General features: G+C 65.0%; 1 protein-coding gene across 1 annotated transcript; it reads left to right on the top strand.

Moving 5' to 3' along the window:
• The first annotated feature begins 1,479 nt into the window (after positions 1 to 1,479).
• On the top strand, positions 1,480 to 9,872 carry NTRK1 (neurotrophic receptor tyrosine kinase 1). Its single transcript, XM_054001053.1, has 17 exons — positions 1,480 to 1,673; positions 3,493 to 3,567; positions 3,738 to 3,809; positions 4,282 to 4,350; positions 4,633 to 4,787; positions 4,902 to 5,062; positions 5,211 to 5,337; positions 5,418 to 5,747; positions 5,964 to 5,981; positions 6,130 to 6,188; positions 6,438 to 6,540; positions 6,880 to 7,026; positions 7,117 to 7,247; positions 7,316 to 7,488; positions 8,811 to 9,051; positions 9,438 to 9,596; positions 9,687 to 9,872. The coding sequence occupies exons 1-17, from the start codon at positions 1,480 to 1,482 to the stop codon at positions 9,870 to 9,872; spliced, it is 2,400 nt and encodes a 799-aa protein (XP_053857028.1).
• The last annotated feature ends 2,767 nt before the right edge of the window (positions 9,873 to 12,639 follow it).

Consider the following 12,639-nt stretch of genomic DNA (forward strand, 5'->3'; position numbering starts at 1 on the left):
CTCCGAGTCGGGGGGAGGGAGTGGGGGACTGCTGGCTGGGAGGAGAACACCCCAATCTTTCCTTAATTTTTTTTTTTTTTGGGGGGGGGTGGGATAATGTGGGTATGGGAATGGGTAGCAGGGTTTGGCATTTGGGTCCCCCCATCAACCTGCCCCTGTCATCGCTCCCCAGCCGCCTGGCAAACAGGTCAGCAACCCCTGTGGTCCCCACACCTTTCACAGGTGGGGAAACTGAGTCGCGGGACTCAGAGAAGCCTGGGGTTGCCCTGATGTCTCTCCCCAGTCCCCTGCACTGGGACCCGTGCCGAGGCCGTGCTGGTCCATGGAAGGGGCGTCACTGCCTAATCTGAGGGCGAATAAAGAAGATGAAGCTCAGCTGCGGCAGTGCCTGGCCTGGGGGGGTCGCGGGGGGGGGGCGGCACACGATGCTTCCCACTGCCCAGCCCGCCAGCCCTATCTGCCTCCTGTGGCTTTGTCCTGCGGTGCCCAAACCGGGGGCGTTTCTAGAGAAAAACGTCAAAGCAGTGGAATTTAGGAGGATGTGGCAACAGCCACCGGCCCGCTCTGCCGGGGGGGGGGTGCTGGGGTGTCCAGTGGGGCCCCACGGGAGGTGGCCCCAAAAGGAACCGTGGCCCCGTGGGTGCCTCTGGGGGCTGGCGGTGGAGATGAGCCATGGGGGGAAGGGTGAGGGCTGGGAACGCGCAGCAATCAGCGCTCGGACGAGCCACCCCCGACGTGCTTCCGAGCAAGCTCGGGGGCAGAACAGCATCCGGGTGGGGATGGGGAACCCTGTCCTGTCCTGCCCCACCTCGGGGGGGAGGACGAGGTGGGTCCTGTTCGGAGGTGACGGCTGGGGACGGGGCCACCGAACGTCTCCAGCACCTCTGCGCCCCCACACAACGGGGTGCTGGGGAGCAGCTTGATCCGGGAGAGGCCACCACGCCTCGAGATTTGGGGGCACCGTCGGCGGGGGTGACAGCCTGGGGGACTGTAGGTGGCCCCCGGGATGGTGATAAGCCCTGTCCCTTACACTGCAGCCCGCTGCGAGCCAGGTTCTGGAGCGGGTGTGGCGTCCGTGTGTACATGCGTGTGCACGGGCGTGCCCCAGGAATTTTGGGGGTTCCAGTGGTGGGATGGACCCACTTGGTGGGGCTGGGGGTGCAGGTGTAGGGTTGCCAGCCTGAAGGGAGCGTGGCGGCAGGGCACGGGCAGGGCACAGACGGGCTCCGTGGTCGGTGCCCGTGTGCGGACTCCCCCCTCCCTCGGGTCGGAGTCTTCCCGGTGCCGGTGAATCACGGCCGGGGGTGTCTCGGGCCGGGGCGGGGGCGGTGCCGGGGCGGGGGGAGCCGCCGGCCCCTCCCGGGAGGCCGGTCCGTGCGTTGCTTTTAAGCCCCGCACGGCCCCGTGCTCGGGCTGCCGGGCAAGTGCGAGGGAGGGCGGCACCGGAGCAGCGGCACCGGCACCGGGACCGGCCCCGCGATGCCGCCGCTGCCCGCCTGGCTCTGCCTGGCCGCGCTGCTCCTGCCCCTGTCCCTGTCCCTGCCAGCCCCGGGCGCTGCCGGTGCCTGCCCCCGGCCCTGCCGCTGCCCCGGGGCCGGGATTTTGCTCTGCCGGGAGCCCGACACCGTGGGCAGCCTGGCCCCGCTGCTGGGAAGCGGCAGCTTCACCGACGTGTGAGTGGGGCCGGGGGCGATGGGGCCGGGGGTCGGGGTGATGGAGCTCAGACACCGAGCAGAGGCACCGGGAGCGATGGGACAGCGCGGCGGAGCTGGGGGTGACGGGGCTGGCGGGGACAGAGCTCGAGGAGCAGCCAGAGGAGCTGGGGGTGACGGGGCTGGGGGGGACAGAGCTCGGGGAGCAGCCAGAGGAGCTGGGGGTGACGGGGCTGGCGGGGACAGAGCTCGGGGAGCAGCCAGAGGAGCTGGGGGTGACGGGGCTGGGGGGGACAGAGCTCGGGGAGCAGCCAGAGGAGCTGGGGGTGACGGGGCAGGGGGGGACAGAGCTCGGGGAGCAGCCAGAGGAGCTGGGGGTGACGGGGCTGGGGGATGCAGTGCTGGGGCTGGTGCAGCGATGGAGCTGGCGGTGACAGAGCTCGGGGACGGAGATGATGGGGTCGGGAGTGACGGATTTTGGGGACCAGGCAGAGGGGCTGGGAGCGATGGGGCTGGTGATGGTTGTGGCTGGGGGCAGCAGAGCTGACGGACCGGGCAGTGATGGGGATGAGCTCGGGGACAGGATGGCGGGGCTGGAGCAGGGATCGCTGGCTGGGCTGGGATCGCTGCGGGGAGAGCGCCTGCTTGCTGGGAGGCACTGGCGGCTGCAAAATGGGGTGGGGGGGCTGCAGCATCCCCCCAGGGAGCAAGCGAGGGGCTGGGGGCAGCTCTTCACCCCCTCCTGCGGCGATGCCAACCGAGGCAAAACGCTGAGGGTGCAGCAGGGAGCCCGGGCAGGGAGCACCCATACCGTGCTGGGCAGGGCTGCGGGGAGCCGCTTGTCCCCATCCTGTTGGGGGTGTCGCTGTGCCCTGGGGCCTGTGGGTTGGCATGCTGGGGGGGACACACCCCAAATTTGCTGCTTTGGGGCATCTACTCAGCTTCCACTCGAAGGAGTGGATCCCTGCTGTAGGATGCGTGATGGGGAGACAAGGGCTGGAGCGAGCAGAGATAGGAGGGCGCTGGGGGGACGGGGTGCTGCAGGACACCAAAGTGCCCCAATTCTTGGGGTTTCCCCCCACCCCAGAGCCCTGCCTGTGCCGCATTGCTGGGGTCTGGCTGCAGTGTCTCTGTGCCTCAGTTTCCCCACGTGCCAGGGGATGCTGCGCCACAGGCGCTGCCAGCTCTTTGTTCGCTGGCTGGTGGGGTGGGGTGGCTGGTGGTGGGGATGGTGCTCCCCGAGAGAACCCCAGCCATCCCACTGCCCCAGCGGCTCTCGTCCCATCCTCACCGGGGTCAGGGGGACCAAAACCCGCTTGGTTTGTGGATCTGAACCCCCATTAACCAACCCCTGTGATCTGGGGCTCACAGCAGCAGCCTGTGGGGTGGGGCAGGGAAAAACCCTGCACCTGCTCCCAAAGGGGCTTTTCTTCATCTCCCGCCTGAATAAAACGATGGGGGGACAGTGACAGCGGTGTCCCTGTCACAGTGCACGACACCCTGGGGTGTGAGAAAAGGTGGGCACCCAAAGGGTGAGTGGGGCTGAGACCCAGCAAACTTATTCTGCGTGGACTCCCAGTGGTGGCTCAGCCCTGGCCCCACAGAGTTCGCACTGACCGGCGGCTCGGCACCATCGGGATCACCTGCTGCCATCCCCCCTTCTTCCCAGCTCGTCCCAGGGGAAACTGAGGCACAGTGGGGCAGCTCAGCTCCATCCTTGTTCCCATCCCTGGGGAGTGGGAGAGCTCTCATGGCCCTCATGCCCCACGCTTTGCCAACAGCCCCGGGCATGAGGGGTCCTGGGCTGCCACCCTGACCCCTCCCCTCCTTTGCCCTGCAGCATCGTTGAGAACCAGTCGGCGCTCACAACCTTGACCCGAGCTGACACCAGGATGCTGCGGCACCTCAGGAACCTGTGAGCACCCCGGGGGTGGGGTCCCTGCACAGGGAAATGGAGGGAGGGAAGGGCTGCTGGAGGGGGGAATCCCCAGAGCCCAATCCCACCGCGAGGAGTCACAGGGGCCGCTCCCAGCCCGGAGATTCAGGATGCACAAGCGCAGGTGCTCAGCCCTTCCCTCCTTTCAGCACCATCTCCAGGACGGGGCTGCAGCACATCTCCCCCGACGCCTTCCAGGACACCCCCAGGCTGAGCCACGTGTGAGTCTCCCCTTCCCCACTTCACTCCCTCTACAGCCTCCCCCCCGTTCGGGGATGAGCCCTCGGTGCCCCGGGGCGCTGGCCCCGGCGCAGGGTGGCCGGTCCCCGTGCCCGGGCGGGATCGATGGTGTCCCGCTGCCCACGGGCACATCAGCCCGGCCGGGGGGGCCACGCGGGGCTCTGCTGCTGAGTGGGAAACCATCGATCTGGGCAGGAGCGCGGGCAGCTGCCGGCCCCCCCGGGAGCCCTGCGCTGCCCCGGTGCGGGAGGAGTCCCCCGAGAATGGGGGGGGACCCTGTCCTGGGGTGCACGGGGCTCCCCCCTGAAGGCTGGTGGCACGCCTGGCAGAGCCGGTTTTGCTTGGTCACGGTGTGACAGCCCCGGTGATGCCCCGTGCCACCACCAGACCCTCTGCGGATGTTGGGTGGGAGTTCGAGTGGGAAGGGGTGGCTGATGGGAGCTGTCCCAACAGGAATCTCTCCTCCAATGCACTGCAAAGCCTTTCCTGGAAAACCTTCTGGCATCTGCCCCTGCAAGAGCTGTGAGTGATGAGAGAGGGGGGGGAGGTGGGTGCAGAGTATCTCCCACTGGGGATGTACCCCTCAAGTGACACAGAGGCAGAGCTGGGGATGCAGTGAGATGGTGGCTCTCACATCCACGGGTGTGGGGACAGGGACGGGGGTGGCACATGGGGCATGTGTGACGCAAAGCTGGAGGCTGGGGGTGCCCAGGTGCAGCCTTGGCTGACTCTTCTGGGACATACACAAACGTGTGGTGCCTGGAGTCCTTTTGAGCCCGTGTTCTCTTCCCTGCTCCATCTCAGCATCTTGGTGGGAAATCCCTTCAACTGCTCCTGTGGCCTCCGCTGGCTGCAGCTGTGGCAGAACAGCAGCCGGGCCGAGCTGGGCAACCAGTCCCTGCGCTGCTGGGAGGGCAGCGTGCCGGTGCCCCTGGGCAGCCAGGTTCTCCACGCCTGTGGTACGTGGCTGGGGACGGGTTTGGCTCCTGCCTTTGTCCCCTGTCCTGAGCCGTTTGGCTGGGGGATAGCAGGGACACAGGCACACGTGTGGCTCACCCTTGCTGCCCCTGCAGACCCCCCGATCGTCCGCATCGAGCCCCTCGAGGCGGTGCTGCGCCAAGGGGACAGTGCCAACCTCACCTGCCACATCAGTGCCAACCCTCCGGCCACCGCGGAGTGGGTGGTCCCCGAGGTGGTCCCCGAGGTGGGACCCGAGCTGCTCGCTGTCACCAAGGCAAGCTCAGCCTTCCAGGGGTATGGCCCCAGCAGCGCTGACCCCCCCCAGCATCCTCTCACTGGTGGGGTGGGCGTGGGGGGGATGCAGGAGCTGGCCTGGCTTGGGGGGGTGGCATCTGCTCATCCCGTCCCGGTGTTCCCTGCAGCTCTCAGACTGGGAGATCGTCCTGGAGATCAACAACGTCTCGTCCCACCTCAACCACAAGGACTTGACGTGCCGGGCAGAGAACGCGGCGGGGCTGGCAGAGGACAGCGTGATGCTGAACGTCACCTGTGAGAAGCGCAGAAGGGGCTGGGCTGGGGGCTGGCCAGGGGGTCCGCCTCAGGAACCCAGCCAGCTCTGTCTCTCCCAGTTCCCCCCGTGATTCTGCTGCTAGACACAGCCATCCCCCGGCATTCCTGGTGCATCCCCTTCTCCGTGGATGCCAACCCCGTCCCCAGCATCCACTGGCTCTTCAACGGCACGGCCCTGCTGGAGGGACTCTACATCCACACCCTCATCATGGAGTACGAGCACAACTCCACCGTCCTCCACGGCTGCCTCCAGCTCAACCGTCCCACCCACGTCAACAACGGCAACTACACGCTCGTGGTGCACAACGCCCTGGGCTCGGCCTCCCGCAGCGTCCAGGTGCGCTTCATGGACAATCCCTTCAGCTTCAGCCCTGAGGAGCCCATCCCCGGTAGGTGCCAGGTGGGGGCTGCCTGGGGTGCCCCCCGTCTTACAGAGGAGCTGTGCCACGCCTGGTGTGCACAAGGGGTTGTATTGGGCTCTGCCTGTTGTCTATACAAGCCCTGGTGTGCCTCAGTTTCCCCAGGGATGAGAGGGGGAAGGATGGGCTACTCCCACCTGAGGAATAACGCGTGTTTCTCTTTTCTCTCCCTTTGGGCTGCTCCAGTGTCTCTGTCCCCACTGGGTGAGTGGCCAGGATTGCTGCCCCGACCCCCCTAAACTGGGCATTCCACCCACCCCCCAGGGCTGCTCCTGGGGTGTCCAGGTCCTTGCCAGGGCCACTTCGGGGGATGGGGACCCCTCACTCACCCTACACCTTCTCCCTGCCCCAGGCACCAGGAACAGCTCGCTCGAGGGGCCTGTGGAGACAACAGATGAGCACAAGTTTGGGGTGAGGAGCCGCTCTGCAGTCTGGGACGGGGGGAACCAGGACACCTGCGAGAGGGTGGGACAAATCCCGTGGGGACTGAGTGGGACGTGGGCTATAGGATGGGGATGAAGGACAGACTCTCAGTGCCTCTGTTTCCCCTGTGGCATCTCCTGGGGCTTGTAACCATCTCATGGGTTTGTTCCCATCCCATGGGCTGAGAAAAGGGACCTGGTGGGACCTCGGCCTGAGCCCTGGCCTCGCTGCCACCAGGTCTCGGTGGCCGTGGCGCTGGCTGTGTTCGCCTGCCTCTCCCTCTCTGTCATGCTCATCCTGCTCAACAAGTGCGGGCGCCGCTCCAAGTTTGGCATTAACCGTGAGTGCCCCCAGCCTGGTGACTCGACACGGGGGCTGTGACACGGGGACAGCCCGGTCCCCACGTCCCTGGGGCACCTGGGTTGGGTCACAGGTGTGGGAAGAGGGACTGTGGGTGGGGGGGACACCCGTGGAGAGGTGCTGGCTCCCCCGGGAGTGCGGGCAGCAGCTGCTAATTCACTCCTGGAATGGATTCAGCCTCTAAATGGTTTTGATCGGGCTGCCTGGCCCCCGGGGGCCGGACGAGCAGGGGGTTGCTCGGCAGAGCCTGGCACTGGCTGCACAGGCTGGGGGGGGCTGCTGGGGGACCCCCTGACGGCCTTGTCCTTGTCCCCACAAGGCTCAGCGGTGCTGGCCCAAGAGGATGACCTGGCCATGTCCCTGCACTTCATGAACCTGGGCAGCAGCCCCCTCTCCTCGGCTGAGAGCAAGCTGGAGGGGCTGAAGAGCAACTTCATCGAGAACCCCCAGTATTTCTGCAACGCCTGTAAGGCTTGGGTTGGGGACTGCGGTCCCCGAGCACCCCCCCATGCTCACACCCGAGCCGGGGGGCACTGACGGGTGGGGGTCCCCCCAGGCGTGCACCACGTGCAGCGGCGGGACATCGTGCTCAAGTGGGAGCTGGGCGAGGGCGCCTTCGGGAAGGTTTTCTTGGCCGAGTGCTACAACCTCCTCCCAGAGCAGGAGAAGATGCTGGTGGCTGTGAAGGTGAGGAGGGGGCCCAGTGTGGGGGTGAGGGGGCCCGCGGGGGTGTCACTGATGCCGTGTCCCGGCAGGCGCTGAAGGAGGTGACAGAAAGCGCCCGCCTGGATTTCCAACGCGAAGCCGAGCTGCTGACGGTGCTGCAGCACGAGCACATCGTCAAGTTCTACGGCGTGTGCACGGAGGGCGAGCCCCTCATCATGGTCTTCGAGTACATGAAACACGGCGACCTCAACCGCTTCCTCAGGTGGGACGGGGGGGGACAGGAGCCCCCCATCTGCCTCTCCATCAGCGCAGCCAGCCTGCTCCCTGCTAATGCAGCCCTCCTTGCAATATTGATTAGATTAGCTGTCTGAGAGGCTTAAATAGAGAGAGATTGGCCATCAGCTGGAATAAGCAGAGACTTTTCGATTGCCCCCCCAGGTATTGCTGCTAGACGGGGGGTGCTGCCAGAGGCATCGCTTTAGTGGCCGCGCGAGGAGCTCTGAGACGTGGCTTTTATGATTATTGTTATGGGAGTTGGCATTAATGGTTCTGCCGAGCAGAGCTCCCCCAGCCCCCGGCCACGGCCGCCCCGGCCGGGCTGTCAGCCGCGCTCGGCATCAAAGGCACCGCGGGGCTGCGGGCGGCCGGAGCCGCGCTGGCCCCCGGCCGGGCTCGCACGCCCCACTTCACACACATCGCTGCTTTCACACCCTCCCCACGCGCCCTGACACGCCGCCTTGCACCCCGACCTGCCGCCTTGCACCCCGACCTGCTGCCTTGCACCCTGACCTACTGCCTTGCACCCCAACACCCTGCCTTGCACCCCGACACGCTGCCTTGCACCCCGACCTGCTGCCTCCTGCAGGGGGACGGCTGCACCTGCGTGTGCACATGCGTGTGTGCTCTCCCTATGCATGCACAGGTGTGTGTGTGTGCTCTCCCATGTGTGTGCACACGCGTGTGTGCACTCCTGTGTGTGCACAGGTGTGTGTGTGCCCTCCCTGTGCGTGTGCACAGGTGTGTGTGCCACGCCCTGTGTGCACACCCACACACCTCTCCCCTGTGAGTAACTCCCCTGTGCGCACACCCGCATGTGAGCACCTTTCCCCACGTTCAAACCCTTTAGATTTACCCCTTTCCCCACGTTCAAAACCCTTTAGATTTACCCCTTTCCCCACATGCAAAACCCTTTAGATTTACCCCTTTCCCCATGTTCAAACCCTTTAGATTTGCCCCTTTCTCCACGTTCAAACCCTTTAGATTTGCCCCTTTCTCCATGTTCAAACCCTTTAGATTTGCACCTTTCCCCCTGTTCAAACCCTTTAGATTTACCCCTTTCCCCACGTTCAAACCCTTTAGATTTGCACCTTTCCCCACGTGCAAACCCTTTAGATTTACCCCTTTCCCCACGTTCAAACCCTTTAGATTTGCACCTTTCCCCACGTGCAAACCCCATAGATTTACCCCTTTCCCCACATGCAAACCCCATAGATTTACCCCTTTCCAGCGTCCAGCGGGCACAGCCTCTCCCTGCCCACCCTGTCCCCCCCGTCCTGCGCTCCAAGCAGCCGCTCTGGCCCGCAGGTCCCACGGCCCAGATGCCAAGATGCTGGAGCAGGGCCCGGGGCAGCCGCGGGGGCCGCTGGCGCTGGGCCACATGCTGCACATCGCCACGCAGATCGCCTCGGGCATGGTCTACCTCGCCTCCCTGCACTTCGTCCACCGCGACTTGGCCACCCGCAACTGCCTGGTGGGCCACGACCTGGTGGTGAAGATCGGCGATTTCGGCATGTCCCGGGACATCTACAGCACTGACTACTACCGGGTGAGCTGGTCCCTCTCTCCTCTCTGCTCTGGGACGGGCTGGGAGGCCACACTCAATTTTCCCTCCTGGCTGCTGCCTCCCACTCCTTCTCCATCCCTATTTAACCACAGGATGGGTTGGGTTGGAAGGGATGTTTGGAAGGCGTCCAGCTCAACCTGCAGGGACGCTTTCCAATAGAACAGGTTGCTCGCTCCAAATCCTGACCTTGAGTATCTCCAGGGATGGGGCAGCCACAGCTTCTCTGGGCAACCCGTGCCAGGGCATCACCACCCTCAGAGTAAAAAATTCCTCCCTTACATCTAACCTGGGGCTTAATGAGCAGGGCCAGGGATGGGGGAAAGGACACAGGAGGGTCCCTGCCTTGCTGACAGCGCTGCTGTGGGCAGGTGGGGGGCAGGACCATGCTGCCCATCCGCTGGATGCCTCCTGAGAGCATCCTGTATCGTAAATTCACCACCGAGAGCGACATCTGGAGCTTCGGCGTGGTGCTCTGGGAGATCTTCACCTACGGGAAGCAGCCCTGGTACCAACTCTCCAACACCGAGGTGAGCGAGCGGGGCAAGGAGGATGGTACCAGCCCCCCACCGTGGGGGTACCCAGAGCGGGGGATCCCATCCCCATCCCTGTTCCTGCAGGCCATCGAATGCATCACGCAGGGGCGGGAGCTGGAGCGGCCCCGCACGTGTCCCTCCGAGGTCTATGCCATCATGCAGAGCTGCTGGCAGCGGGAGCCCCAGCAGCGCCAGCCCATCAAGGAGATCCACAGCCGCCTCCAGGCCCTCGTCAAGACACCCCCTGTCTATCTGGACATCCTGGGCTGAGTGGGGACCCCCCCCACACACACACCCAGCCTCTGCTCCCTGCTGCTCCCCTGCCCGCCCTGCTGCCCAGGGGCACGGCTTTGCCCCACGCAGCCCTGGACTGATGCCCCGAGGCGGCAGAAGCCTGAAACCTTATTTATAGTGCAAAATGCCTGCCCACTCCCGGGGAGGGGGGAGCTGGAGGGCTGGGCTGGGGGACCCCCAGGGCTGTGGCCCCCTTGTCTGGCTCCTTGGCATTCCCACAGTGCCAGGATGGAGGCTCTTGGCTGATGTGGGTTGGCTCAGGGGGGGCAGAGCTGGGAGACCCCAGCACGGGGTCGGTGCCGGTGCAGGAGCTGGGGGGGCTCAGCTCTCCCAGGGGAGTTGGGATTGCCCCACGCTCGCCCGCTCTGCAGCAAAACCAGTCAATAATAAACTGTGTCTCCCCCGCACCGGCCCCTGCGTTCTCCGGGGCGTCAGCTGGGCAGGGGGGATGGGGGCATTTTGGGGGGAAAAAGGGGCTTTTCACATCAGGGAATCTGCCCTGTCTGGGGGAGAGGAGCTGGAGGGGAGGTGCTGTGCCGGGGATCCTCCCAGCATGTGGGGACCGTGTGTGCCTGGGCTGCAGGGGTCACACACGCCGTGCTTTGTACCCAGGGCTCGGGCGGGGATGGTGGCCCCAGCCCCAGCCCAGACAGGGATGGTTTTGGCTGTGCCACGAGAACCACCTCGGGCAGCGCTCCAGGGATTCCTGTGCCACACCCTGGCCTGGGGAGCCTCCTTGCCGAGGGCTGCAGGTGGAGGATGGGACTTTGCAGCACAAAGCCAACACCCATCCCCCCAAAAGAGTGACATCCCTCCTTCGCTGTGTCCTGTCATCGGAACCAGGGCGTTATCACATGCCCTGTAGCAGCCACTCCATCATCCTTCCTCAGGCTCGCCAGCCGCCTTGGTAATGGTTGAGACCTGGATTTGACCATAATGGAGCTGAATTGATTTCATCTGGATAATTAGGCAGCGCAGGCAGAGCCCTGGCAGCTCCTTTGTTACCCCCTGTGACCCAAGATAAGCAGGAGGAAAGCGGGGTCACGGGGGAAACTGAGGCACGGCACAAGGTGGGAGCAGTCAGGGGGTTTGCGGTGGGTGCTGAGGGGTTTGGGGGCTGCCATGGCACCTGGCTGTGCCCAGTGGCTGGGGTGGCACAATGAGAGCTGGAGGAAATGGGAGCTCCCAGCCTGTAATGCATCCCACAGCCCTGCAGCGGCGTCAGGCCCCTCTGGCTCGCCCTGGATCCTGCTGGGGGTCCTGCCCCGGGAAATGGGAGCTGGCATGGGCAGGTCCGGCTCTGCTGGAGCTCAGCTTGGCTGGCAGAGCCCCCCACCTGCCTCCTTGGGGTCTCTAATCGCTGCCCACGCTGATTTATGGCCTTTTTTCCCCTCTTATCTAATTTGAGGAAGGAACTAGATTACAACCTTGAGCTTTTCCAGCCCCGTGCTGGAGATTGCCGCAGACCAATGCCCCAAAAGGACCATGTGTGGTGACACCCCCTCTCCAAACAGGGTGGGCTTCCCTGCATCTGTGCCTCAGATTCCTTCATGGGGTGGCAACGCCTCAATCTCCCTCGTGGGCGTGGCTTTTCCTCAGTTTCCCCCTTAGAGCGGTCAGGGAAGAGTTAAGGTTCACCCCGCGATCGATTTTATCCCCCCCGCCCCTCCCTCCTACCGAAGTTTCTCCATTTCACCGCTCCGAGGGGAGCGGTAATGGACTCTGGCAATGAGGTAATTAACGGCTCCGCTCCCTGGTGAAGCTGCCGCCCCAGCGGCACCGGGGCCTGGCCCTGCTCACCCGGGTTCATCGGGGCTGGGGGTTCCCGGACCCGGTTCTGCTTCGTGCAGCCGACACAGCTGCTGGAGGCCGCCACTCACATCCTGCCCCGCGGGTCCCATCCCGGCTGTGCCACCCTCCCTCACCCTGGTGCCACCAGCTCTGACCATGGCAGGGTCGGGTCTGCTCTCTAGAGGGTCCCACTCCCTCCCAGAAGCTCCTAAGGGGACCCCAGGATCAGTGATGTGTTTGGGGTTCCCCTGCTGATGGGGTGGTGTTTAGGGGAGCGGAGGGTACAGCTGGACCCTGGCACCGAGAGAGATGAGCCCTGCCCATCCGCAGCCGCAGCCACACCGAAGTGCACTCGGGGGTCTCCGTCCTCTCCGCTCTGAGGCTCCCGGGGGGGCTGCAAAGGCATCTCAGCACTGAAGTGCCGCTGCAATGTCCCCGAGCAATATTTCCCCCCGCCCTGGGGACACCTTAAAAAGCATTGGAGGGAGGGAGGGGGGGGGGGGTCACTTCCCCAGCAGACCCTCAGCTCCGGATGTCCCCACCTTGTCCCATCTCCAATATCCTTTCCTACTCCAGGGCAGCGCAGCCCCCACGTTCCCCGTGCCCACCCCTGCTCCGGGAAGCGCCGTTTTGGGGTGGTCGCACAGAGCCCCAGCTGCGGGTGGGCTTGATCCTAATGGAGACCCGGGGAGAGGAACGGCGAGGGGGGCGGGCAGCTGAGTCTCTCTGGGATGTGAAAATCGTTGTGAGTGATTAGAGCTGTTCCTGTAACGAGCAGAGCAATTAACGGCGCCTCGGGAGCCGCCGAGGCCGCTAATGTGTGCTGGGGGTGGGGGGCAGCTGGGCAAGGGGGCCCGTGGTGCTGAGCTGCCGGACCGGGGGTCCCGGGGTCGGGGGAACACGTGGTGACACGGGGATCTCGGGATGAGGGGATACGGTCAGGAGCCCGGGA

The sequence above is a fragment of the Vidua macroura genome, chromosome 29, assembly GCF_024509145.1.
Source record: "Vidua macroura isolate BioBank_ID:100142 chromosome 29, ASM2450914v1, whole genome shotgun sequence".
In the NCBI taxonomy this organism is placed as follows: Eukaryota; Metazoa; Chordata; class Aves; order Passeriformes; family Viduidae; genus Vidua; species Vidua macroura.

Bases quoted from the DNA above. Each gene is read 5' to 3' on its own strand.
- NTRK1 (XM_054001053.1), top strand. From the start codon at position 1,480: ATGCCGCCGCTGCCCGCCTGGCTCTGCCTGGCCGCGCTGCTCCTGCCC. The intron at 4,351-4,632 runs GTGAGTGATGAG...GCTCCATCTCAG, and splicing joins CATCTGCCCCTGCAAGAGCT to CATCTTGGTGGGAAATCCCT. The intron at 5,063-5,210 runs GCAAGCTCAGCC...TGTTCCCTGCAG, and splicing joins AGCTGCTCGCTGTCACCAAG to CTCTCAGACTGGGAGATCGT.